The sequence below is a fragment of the Rhinatrema bivittatum genome, chromosome 2 (assembly GCF_901001135.1).
Source record: "Rhinatrema bivittatum chromosome 2, aRhiBiv1.1, whole genome shotgun sequence".
Taxonomy (NCBI): domain Eukaryota; kingdom Metazoa; phylum Chordata; class Amphibia; order Gymnophiona; family Rhinatrematidae; genus Rhinatrema; species Rhinatrema bivittatum.
In genome coordinates, this window is record NC_042616.1 from 451107186 (window position 1) to 451124362 (window position 17177).

The 17177-nt window shown below is 43.1% G+C and overlaps 1 protein-coding gene across 1 annotated transcript in view; it reads right to left on the bottom strand.

Annotated features, from left to right (window-relative positions):
• Window positions 1-5105: 5105 nt before the first annotated feature.
• GUCY2C (guanylate cyclase 2C) overlaps window positions 5106-17177 on the bottom strand; it is a 174562-nt gene continuing 162490 nt past the window's right edge. Inside the window, exons 25-26 of the mRNA XM_029587127.1 lie at window positions 13903-13979; window positions 5106-5481 (exon numbers count right to left, since the gene is read on the bottom strand). Of these exons, the coding sequence (XP_029442987.1) occupies window positions 5307-5481; window positions 13903-13979 (252 nt within the window). The 3' untranslated portion in view covers window positions 5106-5306. The remainder of the gene's footprint in view (window positions 5482-13902; window positions 13980-17177) is intronic.

A 17177-nucleotide genomic window follows, 5' to 3' on the forward strand; every position in this document is an offset into this window, starting at 1 on the left:
CCGGTTTTGGGTGGATTTAGGCGAGCAGGGCTCTGAAAATCCGCCCCTTTATGCATTATGAAGTCGATATTCAAAACCAATTTAGATGAATGACTGAAAAGTTATCCATCTAAATGGCTAGCCAGGGATATTCAGCAACATATGCACATATTTTGGGGCGGGTGGGATGCATTTCCGGGTGGGCCAGACTTAGCCGCATAACTCCGCTCAGCCAATGCGTCTAACTCTGGTCAGCCCATTGGGCTGTCCTAAAGTTAACTAACAAATTCAGATACCCATATCTGGATTTGTTTGATAGTTATATAGGCAATACCCATTTTACCTTCTGTCCTAAAGTTAGCCAGTTTGTCAGTAATTGGCTAACTTTAAGTTAGTCGGGGATATTCAGCAGCGCGGCCATGCTGCTGACTATCCCCATTAACAGGCCAATACAGTAAAGTGCAGCCGCGGTTACCCTGCTTCTAACCCGCTTTCTACTCACAATTTGGCCGCGTTAGTCCAACCTGCAATTCATTATCCCTTTTAACCCATCCTTACCGCTTCTTTAAATCAACGGGTAACCCTTTCCGCCTGTGGCATGTATATGAGATGTAAACGATCGGATTAGCTATTCCCTCCCATACAGTAACGTGCGCCCCAACTATCGCCTTTTTAACCTGCAGTTTAGCCGCGCATTTAACCTGCTAATTTACCACCTACCCCTACCCCTGCGTTAGAGGAAGGGGTAAGGGTAGACGGCAAACTTTCCCCCAGCCCCCGCTCACCTGCCCTGGCCGCGTCCATGGGTGCCGGTCTCCGGGGCAGCCCCAGTCCTCTCTCCCCTCCTCCCGAAACCTAAAAACCTAAAATCCCCTCCTCCTGAAGCAAGGCAGGTGAAAAGCGACTCGACATGTAAAGTATTATGAATAAGTGTAACCAAAGCAAACTTACCTTTTCTTTCTTTCAGCCCTCTCTGCCCTCCTCCGGAGGCGCGCACCACGGCTCCCCTGCCTCCCGGGGGCAGCCGGTGGCGAAAACAGCTTCCAGCGGTCCCCGCCGGCGAAGACGGATGAACGCACGCCCGTAGTGCACGGGCGCTCAAGCCAGCGAAAGCACAGAACGGGTGTGAGTGACATCACGGAGCACGTTCATACGCTTCACTGGCTTGAGCGCCCGTCAATTTGAGCGCTCAAGCCAGTGAAGCGTATGAACGTATGCCGTGACATCACGCCCGCCCGTTCATGTGCTTTTGCTGGCTTGAGCGCCCGTGCACTACGGGCGTGCGTTCATCCGTCTTCGCCGGCGAGGATCACTGGAAGCCGCTGGAAGCCGCCAGCTGCCCCCGGGAGGCAGGGGATCCGCGGTGTGCGCCTCCGGAGGAGGGCAGAAAGGGCTGAAAGGGCTGAAAGAAAGAAAAAGTAAGTTAACTTTGGTTACACTTATTCACAATACTTTACATGTCGAGTCGCTTCGGGAGGAGGGGATTTTAGGTTTTCTTTTGGTTAAAGTTGGGATCCACTACCTGGTACCTGTCATTTGAAATGACAGGTACCAGCGCACCCAGGATACTGTGTGCGCTTTTCACCTGCCTTGCTTCGGGAGGAGGGGATTTTAGGTTTTTAGGTTTTCTTTTGGTTAAAGTTGCTTCGGGAGGAGGGGAGAGAGGACTGGGGCTGCCCCGGAGACTGGCACCCATGGACGCGGCCAGGGCAGATGAGCGGGGGCTGGGGGAAAGTTTGTATAAAGTTTGTATAAAGTTTGTATAAAGCGCCTATACAATAAAATGAATTGCGCTTCATGGACGCACGTTGGACGCGGCTTGCATTTGCATGCCATTTAAAGAGTATCCAGTGGTATGTGATCCGAACTGTGCGTGCGGCAAACGCGGGTGCGCCCGGCACTAACGCACCTCTTTCTACCACACCTTACTGTATCGACCCGCAAGTTAGCTGGATAACTATGTCCAACTAAATTAACTAGCCGCTCCATGGCTGAAAATCTACCTCTATATTTCTGATAGACTTATCAAATGTCAAAAACAATTGATAAAGAAACAATACCAGTAATACAGTGGAATACGTTTATGCAGTGTACTGGCATTTTTCACAAATAGAAGTAGATTGTTACACAAACAAAATTACTTTGCTCAAACTCTGAGGCTATTAACATCAACCATTTTGCATAATAGGTTTCTTTTAGAGCAGCAAGAGTTTCCTGCTTTGAAATATAGTGGAACCTTGGAAAAAGTCCCTCTGAACCAGGTGTACTAAAGCAGGGGTGGATAATTCTGTTCTCAGAAGCCACAAACCAGCCTGATTTTCAGGATATCCATAATAAACATGAATGAGATATATTTGCATACAGTGAGGCAGTATGTAAATGTCTCTCATACATATCCATTGTAGATATCCTGAAAACCAGGTCTGTTTGTGGCTCTTGAGGACTGGAGTTGGCCAGCCCTGTACTAAAGTAGTGTGATATGCATTCATTTTCATTTGTTTCAGTAGTTTAGGCACATACATTTTTCACATGTTGAAAATTCAATTTTATGTGCATAACAACCGAAATGAACTAAACAAACCAAAAATAAAAGACGCAAAAAAAAAAAAAGGCTAAATGAATGAACAAAACTATTGAAAATGTTTTATGTGAACGTCCCTACTAAGAACATAAGAACATAAGAACATTCCATACTGGGTCAGACCAAGGGTCCATCAAGCCCAGCATCCTGTTTCCAACAGTGGCCAATCCAGGCCATAAGAACCTGGCAAGTACCCAAAAACTAAGTCTATTCCATGTTACCATTGCTAGTAATAGCAGTGGCTGTTCTCTAAGTCAACTTAATTAATAGCAGGTAATGGACTTCTCCAAGAACTTATCCAATCCTTTTTTAAACACAGCTATACTAACTGCACTAACCACATCCTCTGGCAACAAATTCCAGAGTTTAATTGTGCGTTGAGTGAAAAAGAACTTTCTCCGATTAGTTTTAAATGTGCCACATGCTATCTTCATGGAGTGCCCCCTAGTCTTTCTATTATCCGAAAGAGTAAACTGATTCACATTTACCTGTTCTAGACCTCTCATAATTTTAAAGACCTCTATCATATCCCCCCTCAGCCGTCTCTTCTCCAAGCTGAAAAGTCCTAACCTCTTTAGTCTTTCTTCATAGGGGAGCTGTTCCATTTCCTTTATTATTTTGGTCGCCCTTTTCTGTATCTTCTCCATCGCAATTATATCTTTTTTGAGATGCGGCAACCAGAATTGTACACAGTATTCAAGGTGCAGTCTCACCTTGGAGCAATACAGAAGCATAATGACATTTTCCGTTTTATTCACCATTCTCTTTCTAATAATTCCCAACATTCTGTTTGCTTTTTTGACTGCCGTAGCACACTGAACTGATGATTTCAATGTGTTATTGACTATGACACCTAGATCTCTTTCTTGAGTGGTAGCTCCTAATATGGAACCTAGCATTGTGTAACTACAGCAAGGGTTATTTTTCCCTATATGCATCACCTTGCACTTGTCCACATTAAATTTCATCTGCCATTTGGATGCCCAATTTTCCAGTCTCAGAAAGTCTTCCTGCAATTTATCACAATCTGCTTGTGATTTAACTACTCTGAATAATTTTGTATCATCTGCAAATTTGATTACCTCACTCGTCGTATTCCTTTCCAGATCATTTATAAATATATTGAAAAGCACGGGTCCCAATACAGATCCCTGAGGCACTCCCCTGCCCACTCCCTTCCACTGAGAAAATTTCCCATTTAATCCTACTCTCTGTTTCCTGCCTTTTAGCCAGTTTGTAATCCACGAAAGGACATCGCCACCTATCCCATGACTTTTTACTTTTCCTAGAAGCCTCTCATGAGGAACTTTGTCAAACGCCTTCTGAAAATCCAAAGGGTGTTTTTCCATTTTGTGTCTGGGGAGGAAAATGCCTAGTGCATCTGGGTCATATATCTTTAAATTTACCAGGGTTTCACTGGTGCTGGGGATAACTATTTATTGTGGGAATTTACAACAGTTCCTGAAAATTCTGATAAACTATTCAAATGTCATAGATAGCATGGTGCAGTCCATATGGCTTGTGGATGCTTGAAGTGAGGCACCTCTTCCTTTCTCTCTGTGGCTCCGGGTCTTTTCCCTTCCTCTCTCCAGCCTCTGTCATTAAGGAAAAATTAACCTGAGAGGTGCTAGCAACTTCAAAGCTCTGCCATCACCAGCACAGAGACCCAACATCAGACAAGTAAGTATAAACGAGTATATGCCAAATCCCTAGTATTACTTGTAGTGCTACAACAGTTACATAACCATTGGAAAACAGCACTATAGTTTGCTAAAACCATAGCCAAAGTATAAAACTATCATGCCATTATCTGCTAGTTTCATAGCATTATTACAGAAATACTAAATTAGATCATGCTGTATCCAAAACTATATGGTACCACATGTGGACTGTAACTTCAGTTCCAAATCACTGTGCACCAATGTTGGATATGATTTTAAGCAGATACATTCCCCAAGTATTTCTAGTCACATGTCTGTTTGTACCAGATTATGGCCCGACTTATCAGATCTCAGACTAGACACAGATGTCCCACCAGTGACAGATTCACATTCATGAAGATCCACTATCTCCCGCAAGCCATTTGTTTACTATCTTTCACTTATCTTTGACCCAAAAGCTGTTATCACTTTATTATAACATGAAGACCCTCAGACATGCTGAACAATATAAATTACGATTGTGGTGCAGTAGAAATACAAAAGAAAGCAGTCCTGTGTCTTGTCCAGCTTCATCTAAAGCTGCATTTAATTCTAAATCTGTGCCGCACATGGGTGTCATAGCAGTATCAGTGCTTTGTTTGCTTATTTATCATTTTTTATCATCTGTCTTTCCAAAATATTCAATAAAAGCAAAATAGAACATAATCAAAATAGAACATAATCAAAATAGCATTCATAGAACAGAATAAAAACATCTAAAATATTGAAACATCATAGTACATATATATCTAATAATAAGCAATAACATTAAAATCTGTATAATCTGAACAGATTAAAATATACCAGTCATGAACCTCTAAAAGCAAAAAAAAAAAAAACCAAAACAAAACCGTAAAACATCGGTCATAATAAACCAAGCCTCAAATAAAAAAAATAAACAGTCAATGGACACAAATAGTCCTCCTCCAGATGAATTTCCTGTAGCAACAAATTCCGCAGCGTGGAAGCAGCACAAGAAATGAGGCTCCTGTTGCTCTCGCCCGCCCCCTGCTCATGTATTGGGTTGAAGGGCCCCGGCCTTTTGGTTACAGGTACGTGATGGAGTTGGGTGCGGTGGTCAGCTGTAAATACTCCAGGGTTCCTCCTCGGTAACTGGCCACTCGGGACAGCTTGCGGCTGTTGTAGCCTTCAGCTGCCCTCTTCTCTAGAGACTGAGCTATCATCTCGGCAAAGTCATCCTGGAGGCGCTGCTGGCTTTCCCTGAAACGGAGTGAGAGAGAAGATTCTCAGGGCTTAATTTATGTGCACTTTGCTGGGACGACTAGGGAGACCCAGGTGATTCAAGAAAAAAACAAAACAGGTTGGTTCTTTTTGGTTTTCTTTTTTTAAACTGCCAGCAAAAAGCATTTCGGGGTTTGCAGTGTTTTATTCTTAATGACAGAAAAACCCACCATTTTCAGGCTGCCTTTGAAGTAGAGTTAATTTAAACAACTAGACGTGTGACCGTTTCCTGATGCCTAGTTTCCTTTTATGGTTCAGAAGTTTGCATCTGGATGTGACTACTAACCAATGGTGTCAAAAAAAATGGAATGAAATTGAATGGTACAAAAGTTATTGGGGCAAGTAGGGGGCACAGACAGACAGAAAGACAAACATGAACTCACAAGGCAGAGGTTCCCAACTGATGTGCCAGGGGAGAACCCCAGGTGTGCCAGGAAGTGAGAAAAGGGAGGCAGATGACAGCCACCGCTGCTGGGCCGGTGTTAATGCGGCACCACTTTTTCACAGTGCTTGCTACTTTTGACTCTCCCCCCCCCCCACCCCCCTTGGATTCCTGCTGCTTCTGCCTTTCTCCACGCAGCTCCGGGGCAAAAATAAGCATCGGGACAGCCCCTCTCTCACAGCCCCCAGCGCCTTCCACATCAGGTCATAAGTAAAAAAAAATATATATAGATATCTTCAATTTTTATTTTACTTTAGAATCGGAACTGTGCAAGGCCAGTCGGTCTTGCAAGAGTATTGGGCCCTGCACAATTCTGATTTCAGAGGGAAAAAGGCAGAGGAGGAGGCAGCAACAGCAGGTAAGAAGCTCTTCTCACCTGATTCCCCTCGCCAGCTGAAGGAAATCTTGGGGGAGGGGAAGGAATGTAATGTCAGGGGGGAGGGCAAGGAAGGAAAGGTGGTGCTGAAGGGAGGGGGGACTGTGGGGGGAGCAGGGCCGGATTTAAAATTATGGCACCTATAGGCAGAGAACCAGAGGTGGGAGATTTTGCCCCCAGAAATCAGCAGCAGGGGAGTCCTAGTTTTCAGGTGCCTTCAGAATTTGGCACCCAAGGCATGCGCCTAGGTCAGTGATGGCGAACTCCAGCCCCTTAGTACCACAAACAGGCCAGGTTTTCAGGATATCTACAATGAATATGCATGAGAAAGATTTGCATGCCCTCATTGTATGAGTGAGATGATAATTCATTCTCATGCCCAGTCAGTTCTTGTCTTCTGTTGATGTTTTTATAGAGATGTGGAAACTTGTCCAAGTCATCTCATACCGGGCATAAAATAGCTGTGAAATGTTAATGACTAAATTTACTACTGTCTTGAGACAGATTTTAACTGATAACCTAGAGGTGTGGGGCTCTAAATCCCTGTGCCAGGCCACTGAGCTATCTAATGCCCCCTATCAACTTAATTTTAAAAATACCTTGTGAAGTGGCTAAAATTTAGAGCATGATATTCAGCAGTATGGGGAGCAGACAAGTTATCCAGCTAACATTAGCTGAATAACTTGTCCAGGCTATTAAGAGGAGCGTTGGCCATTTGGCGCTCTGCTGAATATAGCTGGATAAAGTCCTAGTTAGTTAGCGGATAAACTTATCTGGCTAACTTCAGGATTCCTCTCTCGCATGACCAGACTAGTCGGATATCTTATTTACCTAACTTAACTGTGCCTCGAAATGCCCCCAAACTGACTCCAAATCATTCGGAAAAGTTTTATCTGGCTAACTACTTAGATGGATAATTCAGAGATAGTCAGAATATGGAATATTAAAAGCCCATACATAGTTAGACAAACTATTTCAATATAAACCCCACAGTAAATTATGGTAAACAAAGAAACAAATGGCTCATCCAACCAGAACTGCACAGAATACCCAAGGCGTGCTCAAACCATGGATATATACAAGGGCGCTATGATATTCACTGTTTATTCTCCATTCCTTTACAAATAATTCCTGACATTCTATTTGATTTTTTAGCTGCTGCTAATAGTGCTCATCACACGTAAATTCCACGTAGACATGGCTATTAGCTATTACCCCGCAATGCGAAAAATTGCCACGTGTCCATGGCACCCATTTTAATGCGGCAAATTTAACATCTGCCTGGGAGTTGGTGTTAAAGCATGCTGCACTCAAAGGCTCACTGAAAAAAACAAAAAATACTGCTTTCTGTGATTCCTCCCATTAGTATCGTCATGGTACTAAGTAGGAGGAACCACAGAAAGCAGAATCAATCTGCACTCAAGGGCTCAAAAATTAAATCCTGCTTTCTGTGGTTTCTCATAGAGAGAGCCACAGAAAGCATCATCCCCAATTGGAACCCCTGCCAATAGTAAGTGAAGGTGTGAATAAATTAATTGTCTGGCACTTAATATTAATTTATTCACGCCTTCACTTACTGCCGATTGGTCCATTCACTGTCACATGGTAGTGAAATGACCAGTCTCCTTTCAGAAGGCTGTCCTGAAAGGAGATTGGTCCTTTTTACTGACAAGGGTCAGCGAAAAGGACCAATCAGGAACAGCCCTATCAGGGGTGGGGAGGGAGCTCTGGCCAGGCTGCTGTGGGCACACAGCCATGTCTCCTGGGCACCTGATGCAGAGTGCTAGGGACGAACAAATTACCCATTGTGCATCCCTTTTAGCGCAGCTTCTCATTTGCCTGTTGCTTCGAGTGCCCAAGAGAAGTGGATGTGCACGCGTTCAAAAAACGTGCGCCCATTTCGGACACATTTTTTAAGCATTGATTTTGCATCAGCCCGTATGAGCCTTGACATGTCTTTGCAGTGTCAGGAATGCCTGGGTATAACAGAAAGGGATGCAATCTGCTACCGAATAAAACGGTGTGCATTTGGCTTCAGCAATTCCTGGTCTAATAGGATCAAAAGAAACAAACAGCTAGATTGATTTTTTAATCGGTGCAGCCTGCTCCAAATGGAAGGCTAAGGCTCTTTTGCAATCTAGCCTGTGTAAGGATTGTTCGGTTATGTGGATATGTGGATATGTGGCTTTGGAAAAAAGTGTTTCCTGGACAATTGATTGGTTAAGATGGAAGTCTGATACTATCTTAGATAGGAATTTAAGATGCATGTGCAGAACCACCCTATTGTTGAAAACTTTATAGAGGGCGGATAAGTCACTATTGCCTAGAGCTCTCTAACTCAGGGTGCTGAAGTACCACCACCAAAAATATGATCTCCCAGATCAGGTACTTCAGCTCACAGGAGTTTAATAGCTCAAAAGGAGCTTTTATCAGCTGAGTCAACACCACATCGAGGTCCCATGACACAGCAGGAGGCTTGATGGGAGGCTTCAGTAGAAGCAGGCCTCACATGAATCTGCCACCTAAAGGCTGTACAGAGATGGGATTTCCTTTTACATGTTGATGGTAAGTGCCAGTTGCGCTGAGGTGAACCAGACTCTGAAAGATGTAGAAGAACTTCAAGCAGATTTTATGTGGTACAGGAGAAAGGATTTAGAGCCTTTTTCTCACACCATAAGGCAAACCTCTTCAAAACCATATAACCTTCTGGTGGAAACCTTCCTAAAAGCCAGAAAAACACGAGACACGTCATCCAATAGGTTCAGGGAACTTAATGCTACCCTCTCAACATCCAGGCTGTGAAAGCTAGGGACCAGATGTTGAGATGAAGCATTGTCCCTTGCTTCTACATGATGAAACCTGGGGAATTCCCCAGCCAAACTGATTCTATGATGGACAACCCCCACAGACATGGGAACCAAATCTGCCTTGGCCAGTGAGCAGCTATTAGGATCATACTCCCTTGGTCTCTTCTGAGTTTTAGCAAAGTCTTTGTCACTAAACAAATGGGAGGATTTATGTATGGAAGACTCTGTCCCCAATTTAGGGAGAAGGTATCCGAGGCTAACTTGCTCTGAGACCCTCTCCTCAAATAGAACTGAGGAAACATCCTGTTCAGAGGAGATGCAAACACCATGGATGTTCTTTGCTACTCCTCTGTCCAGGGATCACTCATGCAGAGCCGGCACATTCCAATAGGCGAACTAGGCAGTTGCCTAGGGCACTCCATTAGGGGGTGGCAAAGAGCAGACATATGGGGCCGTGAGTAGAGCCTATCCCGCTTGTGGCCGAGAGGAGTAGAGACTCAACAGGCCCCGAACGACAGAGACTTGACAGGCTGTGAGCAGCACCCATCCTGCTCGCGGCCAAGAGAAACAGAGACTTGGTAGGCCACGAGCAACACCCATCCTGCTCACAGCCGAGAGAAGCAGAGTCTCAGCGGGCCATGAGCTTTTGTGAGTGTGTGTGTGTGTGTGTGTGTGTGTGTGTGTGTGAGAGGGATTGTGTCTGTACGAGAGAAATGGTGTGAATGAGAGAGAGGGAGGGAGCCCGTGTAAGGGTTCGTGTGTGAATGAGACAAGGAACCTAAGTGTGTGTAAGAGAGGGGGCCTGTCTCAGTGAATGAGGTCAAGGCCAGAGCTGGAACCTGGACTGAGGTGGGGGGGGGGGGGGTGCAAGGCAGCAGGTTTGCCTAGGGTGCCTAATACCCTTGCACTGGCCCTGCCCTCATGCAGTTCTAGGATTTGACAGTGTGTCCACTAGCATATTTATTTATTTAAAATTACTTTTCTTCCGCTTTTACTCACAATGTGGTTCAAGGCGGGCTGCATCTCAAACATTCACAGTAGTATAATCAATGGACATTAACATAACAGACCTTAAAAATAACAATCATCAAGAACATAAAACAAATTAAAACAATTACATTATCTATATGCTTCATTAAAATGCATAATTGCCCCTTTATATTCACTGCAAGTAAAAGTGCCCAAGCTGCTCACAGTATTTATACTTTTACCTGCAGCAAAACAGGGTCAGGAGTAGGTCAGGGAACAGAAAGTATGCATAGAGCTGCTTTCACTTTGAAAGCCTCTTGCGTTTTTCTGTGTATACATTTGCACCCGCTTCAAAGAATACAGGAGAAGAAGAGCATGATCTTTTCTGGACTTGCTCAGAATCACCCTGGCAGTGAACCATGTTGTTTTGACCACCAGATATGTAACTCTTAAGTGTCATTACTTCAGAAATGTCCCTACTCCACATTCTGACAGACTCCCAGTACAAGAGATACAAGCCTGTTCTTCCTGCTTATTTATATAAAAGTGGCCACTAGGTTGTTTGTCTTAATTGGAACAATTTTGTTGACCAACTGAGCTCTGAAAGCATTCTGGTTCACCCTTAGCTCTATGAGATTTATGCAATATCATTTCTCCTGAGAAATGATATTCTCCTAGGAATATTTATTTATTTATTTAAAATATTTATAGTCCGCCTATATTAACTATGTCATGCTGGGCTCACTTCATGAACTCCCCAACCCAGGTTGGACACATCTATTATTACAGAAATTTGGATAGATGGAATTTGGAAAAATATTCCCCTGGCAAGATTTGTTTGGTTCGGCTACTAAGAAAGTCCCTGAGCTGTGGCTTGCGACCATTGAGATTGTTGGGGTCCATTGGGCTCGTCTCATATGGAGATGTGCCAGGGGAGTGACGTGAACTGTGGATGCCATTATGCCCAACATCCTCAACATGCCTCATGTTGATATCTGCTCTTTTTTATTCCTTCTTCTATAGTTATCAAGTTGGTGATCCTTTCTTGTGGAAGAAAGGCTTTTACCAGAGTCATCTCTAGTAGAACTCCTATAAATTCCATTTGGGGTCAAGTGGAATTTTGAGTAATTTATTATGAACCTAGCAACTCCAATGTCTGGATGATTTAGTTCATTGATTCAGTGGTGGCTCCTTGAGATGTGCTCTTGATCAATTAATTGTCCAGATAGGGGGGCACATGCACTCCCAGTTTGCAGAGATGTGCAGCCACCATAGCTAAGCATTTTGAGAAGATGTGTAGCACTGACGCTGAAAAGCAGCCCACAATATTTGAGATAGTATCTCCTTATTACAAATTTGAGATATTTCCTGTGACATGGAAATATACCTATGTGGGAAACACAGCCAGTCTCCCATTTCCAAAAAGAGGAATAAGGTGCCTACAGAAATCATCTTGAACTTAACAGGTCTTAAGTCCTCCTGTTTTCTTTGGGATCAGGAAATGCTTGTAATAAAATCCCATCCTCTTTCTTGTGGTGGAATGAGGTCAACCACTTTGGCCTCTAAGAAGGATGAAAGCTTCTTGAGAACAGTTCCTGATGTAGAGGGGTAGACCAAGATCCTCTTAATGGACAATGTAGCAGGATTTCCAATAGGAGAAATCTACTGTGAACCTGTTGTCCAAAGTTACTCTGGACTAATGTGAAGTTCTGGTCTCCCCATCTAAAAAAAGGCAGAGTAAAACTAGAAAAGGTGAAGAAGGGCAATAAAAATGATAAAGGGGATAGAACTGCTCATCTCTGATGAGAAGTTATATAGATTAAGACTCCTCAGCCTGGAAGAGAGATGGGTGAGAAGGGAAATGACTGACAGATGTTTATAAAATCATGAGTTGGGTGGAACGGGTACCTCAGAAGATGCTCAGGCTCAGATTCCGACTCAGAATATAGAGAAGTTATCTGAGTCTCCATTTGACTAGCAGCTAATGCCTCAGTGAGGATCCGTTTGACTATTGGAGCTACTCTCCAATGACGCTTTATGTCTTGATGGAAATTCTTACCCCAATGCACTGAAGATCAACATCAGTACAGTGGAATCTAATGCTGAACTCCTCTGGGTCTCTCCATCAATGCAATACCACCAGGCACTATTAGAATCTACAGGATTGGATAAACCTCAGGATGTATCAACATTGATGATGTTGATGCACCACTGTTAGATTGTGCTTTACTGCTTCCTGGATCCTTCTCTCTGACTCCTCCTCAAAAACTGCCAATTCTAAAACTGCATGGGAAGCAGGGGAATTGGTGATATCTTCCTGGGACCGCTGAGGGGTATCAGTGGCTGCGCCTTTGGCCCCTGAAGACTGACACAATCTCCCAGACCACTGCAAGGGTGATCAGTCCTCTCTGTGGCAATCCTTGGAATGATGTTCAGCCCTAGCCTGTATCACTCTGCTCTCAGAATTGCAAATTGACTGGGAGCAAAGTTTATGCTTCTTCACCTTCACTCAATGAATCAATGCTGAAACCTCTGATGCCCATATTAATGAAGTAGCATCTCTTGCTTTCATCAGGTAGGGAGAGCTAGCAGAAGCTCTATCTCTCTGGTCCTTACCAATACTCAATGTCAGTGAAGAGCAATGCTTCCCCAATGCCAGTGTACTCCCAGCATCCAGTGGAACTCCTGGGCATTTCGATGTCAGTTCTGATGTTTCAGACTTATCTGACCTAAAGACTTTTTCCATAAGCTCCTCTGGGAGTCATCTGTATGTAGGTGCTTCAACTATGGATGTTTTGCTCATCCCTCAGGTACACCACATAAACATCATGTGAGTTAGTGATAGTCATTCAGTTGCATAGGGGGACACTTTCTGAAGCTGCTGGCCATCTTCTCTTTTTGTGACATCAATAAAAAGAAAGTCACAACAAAATCAAACAATTGAATTTCAACAGAAATAAAAGCCCACCCGATACTCTCAATGCAGAGAGCCATGCAGAGAGCTCACACACAAGAAAGTAAACTTGAAAAATGGTGAAAAACCTAACAAAGGAACTTTATTTGGAAAAAAAATAGTAACTAGACAGGGGGCAGAAAAATATATTTTCTGTGAACGTTTACCTCAGAAGAAGGAAAAAGCAATATGAGAGCTCAGCTAATTGACCATTGGCCTCCTTCAGAAAAAAACAATTTGAAAGCATAGTTCCCTCTAAGATGAGCGAGTGAGTGATTGCTCATATATTTTGGAGCATTACTCACAGATTTTACATGGTCACTCATATTAATTTTTCTTTGTGCTATATACAGAAATGCAATCCTAATACTGGCGCCCAAAAATTGTTGCTTTAAAAAAATTGTTGTTCACACGAAAACAAATTTGCATACACCTTGGAGAGAACATTGTTTGAGAGGACCTCTCACAGAAACCTGACATGGAAAGTCCTGCACATACTCAGTAAAGCATGTTAGAGAGTATCAGAGCTTTAGCTTTATAGGTCTGACCCTGGCCCCATCTGATGTCATATATGAGGACTCTTTATCCTATTTATCCTCAGATAATAAATTCTTTCCTTTGAAGGCAGCTTTCCCAATAGTCAGTGAAACCACTGTTAATCTAATCCAAGCCCTTTGCACAACAATCAGGATTTTAGTTTGCCGGATAACCAAAACCTTATCAGTCTGATAGGCCTTTTTAGAATTCTCCGGCAAAAAAGTTCCAATATATGGTCTATATGCAGCAAGTAAATAGTTTGAAATCAACCCAAAGTGAATGCAGTACTGCCCCTTTCACGGAGTTTGCCTCTTACACAGATGGAGGTGTCGGTAGGTTGTAGTTCTGGTCCTCCATCCCTGTCAGCCAATAGGTGACCTCTGTTCCTTTGCCCTAACAACAAGTTGAGAAGAGAGAGAGGAAAACAAGATTAGAAGTTATTAATGGCCAGTCAACACTTCTTCTGTTATAGCTGTGAATGTTACTGTACCATGGTGGGCACAGAATCTGACATTTAGAGAAGTTCATGAAAACTCCTGTAAGAAGTCTTACAGCTACATAAAGAGAAAGATAATGCCCCACTTTTCTGTACAGGAAAAATGCTGCACAGGTTTGGCCCACTTTGGGGACTGCAAAGTGGAATCAGCAAGCTGTGATATTCACTGTTTCGTCAAGTAATATAAAACAAATAAGCAAAGAATTGCAGAGCAATTTGTATGAGCACTCTTTTCTAAAAAGTTAGTTTTTCATTTCTTTCCATTTTTATGTATATTATTTTTTTATTTCCATTTGATATTCCACCTATTCCTAGAAAAGGCACAAGGAGGCTTACAAAGAAAGCTGTGAATTGTAGTATGTATGTTGGAGGGCAGGGGGAGGGGACAGAAGAACATAAAACTGGGAACTGAACAATGCAAATCTGTATACACAGTGTACACAACTTTCATAGTATAGGGAGGATTTCAAGCAATAAGATAAGTTGGGTGTGAAAAGCAACTGAATGCATGAAGCCTTGATTTCCATTAGAGCTATAAGTTTGATGGGGAAAAGTCACTTTTTTCAATTTGGGGCTAGATTTATAAGTTTTATGGGAAAGCATGATTTTGGTTTCTAGTTCTTATAGACTATAGCTATATCTATCCTAAAATTTTGATTGCTCTAGGTTTGACTGGGTGTTACGTTTGTCGGTCATGGCAAGCTGCCAAGACCAACTACACTCACCCTGACAGCGCCATAAGCCCAGAAACATTGAGGCAGGATTCTGCCATCACCGCATGCTCCAGATGCCGCTGACAGTCCCAGGCCACCACAGGGCCTATAAAATGTGCAAGCCAAAGGCTTGCACATTTTATAGGCCCTGCAGTAGGAAATGCTGAGCAGCACTCTCCGATGATATCAGGCTGAGCGGCCAATTTAAGCAAGGGCCTTGCAGCATTACTTCACTTCAGCAATGAGTCTCCTGCATCAACAGGGCATGGGTCTTCTGCATCTTGGTTCCTGACTCCTGTCTGTATTCCTGGTTCCTATTTCCTGTCTTACCTCATCCAGCCTTGCCTCATCCTGTCTAGTCCATCTTATCCAGTGTCTTCTATGTGTCTCTGTCCACCCTTGGCCTGACTTCTAGATCTTGACCTCTTTCCTGGACCTGACCACGATTGCCTGCTGCCTGAACCTGACCTCTTGCTTTCACCTTACCACATCTGTCCGCAGCCTGCTCTGACCTTCACCTGCCTTCGATTCCTCAAATCTGCTGCCTGCCCTGACTCTGGTGTGTCTTCTGACTCTTGTTTACCTAACCACCCTAAGGACTCACATAAGCCCTGCTTGCCACCAAAAGCCAAATTCTCATCCTGCAGGGGAGGTGGCTGGTAGAGGCGAAGCTCCAGCTTGACCCACTTCAGGGCGCATTTGCCAACTGTCAGCATAGGTTCGCCCTCGTCACCCATCACACCGGGTCTGGAGATAATGAGGTCCATATTCAAAGAGTTTGTCTAGTTGTTAACCGGACATATCCCGATGTTTGAAATATTTATCCTCACTCACAGGCTAGATTTTGTCTGAATAAAAAGAGGGCAGCACTGGGAGTGTTCCCAGGATGTTGCTTCATTTGTCCAGGCAGTGCTGATATTCAGTTCTGCCTGGAGAAAGTTACCCGGGTAACTGGATAGATAAACAGCAGTCCTAAAGCTACCCAGATAACTTTGTCAGGATATATTCAGCATTACTTGTAACCAGATAAGTGCCGCTGAATATCCAGATAAAGTTATCCAGGTAACTTACTCGCTCAGCGCATTTTTTAATATGGACCTCAAAATGTTCACAGACAGACAAATTATTTATCTTGTTATTGTTTATTTACCAAATTTAAGTGTTTGTTTTGCTCTACTTTAGCTTCCCTATGTAATGTTAGTTCATGTTATTTATTACACATCGCATTTATCATTAATGGCGATGTCAACTTACTTTACTTTAAAATCATTAGTTTTGAAGCTTTGTTTCCTTCTTCCTTACAATTCCCCTGACCCTAGGCAACAGCCATGCCTGGAACTGTGTCACCGATGACAACATATGGAAGGGGTTCTATATGGTTCATGTAGTGTATATGACATCATAGCTAATATGGACCAATTCAATCTGGTGAATGCCTATTACTCTCACTAACACAAGAGGAAAGCCTCCCAGCCATCCACAGGACACACTTGTACCAGGCTCCAAAGGAAGCTGCTACCCATCTCTTTGACTGAGGAATGTTGCCACACTGGCTAGGGTGAAGGGAAGAAAAAGTGGGTATAACCTTGTAAGCTGCAAATAAAACAGTGGTTCCCAAGCATGTCCTCAAGAACACTCATCAGGTCAGATTTTCAAAATATCCAGCATAAATATGCATGAGATATATTTACATACAATGGAGGGAATGCATGCGAAGGTGTCTCCTGGATATTCATTGTGTGTGTCCCGAAAACCCACCTGACTAACTAATGGCATAAAGGCTTATGGCACCCAAACCATAGGTGGGCAGGGTTTGCCTGGGCCAAAAGCCAGAAATGAGTAAGCAAAGCTGCCAAGTTACAAAAAAAGAAATGTTCCAGAGTATTATAGTAGGCAGCGTTTGTTTTAAAACAGTGGTGGCCAATTCTGATCCGCTAGGGCTACAGATCAGTCTGGTTTTCAGGACATCCACAATAAATATGCACGAGATATATTTGGATAAACTGGGAATGCATACAAATATCTTATGCATATTCATTGTGGAGATTCTGAAACCAGATCATTTTGCGGTCCTCAAGGACCAAAATTGCTACCAATTTTTGCTAGAATTAATACTAGCATGATGATTTTCCGTCTAACAGTTGTGTAGTTTGTTGAACTGTGAATATAATTCTTTGTACAGAGATTTTCCTACGTATTTATTACATGTATTACAACTAATTCAAAATGCAGCTTTTAGAATAGTATTTGGTTTACATTACAGAAAAAGTATTTTAGTTTATTTACAAGATTTATCCTGGTAACCAGTGTCTCAGAGGATCAAGTTTAAACTGCTATGTTTAGTTCATAAAACTTTATATGCTGATTCTTTTTTTTAAAGTC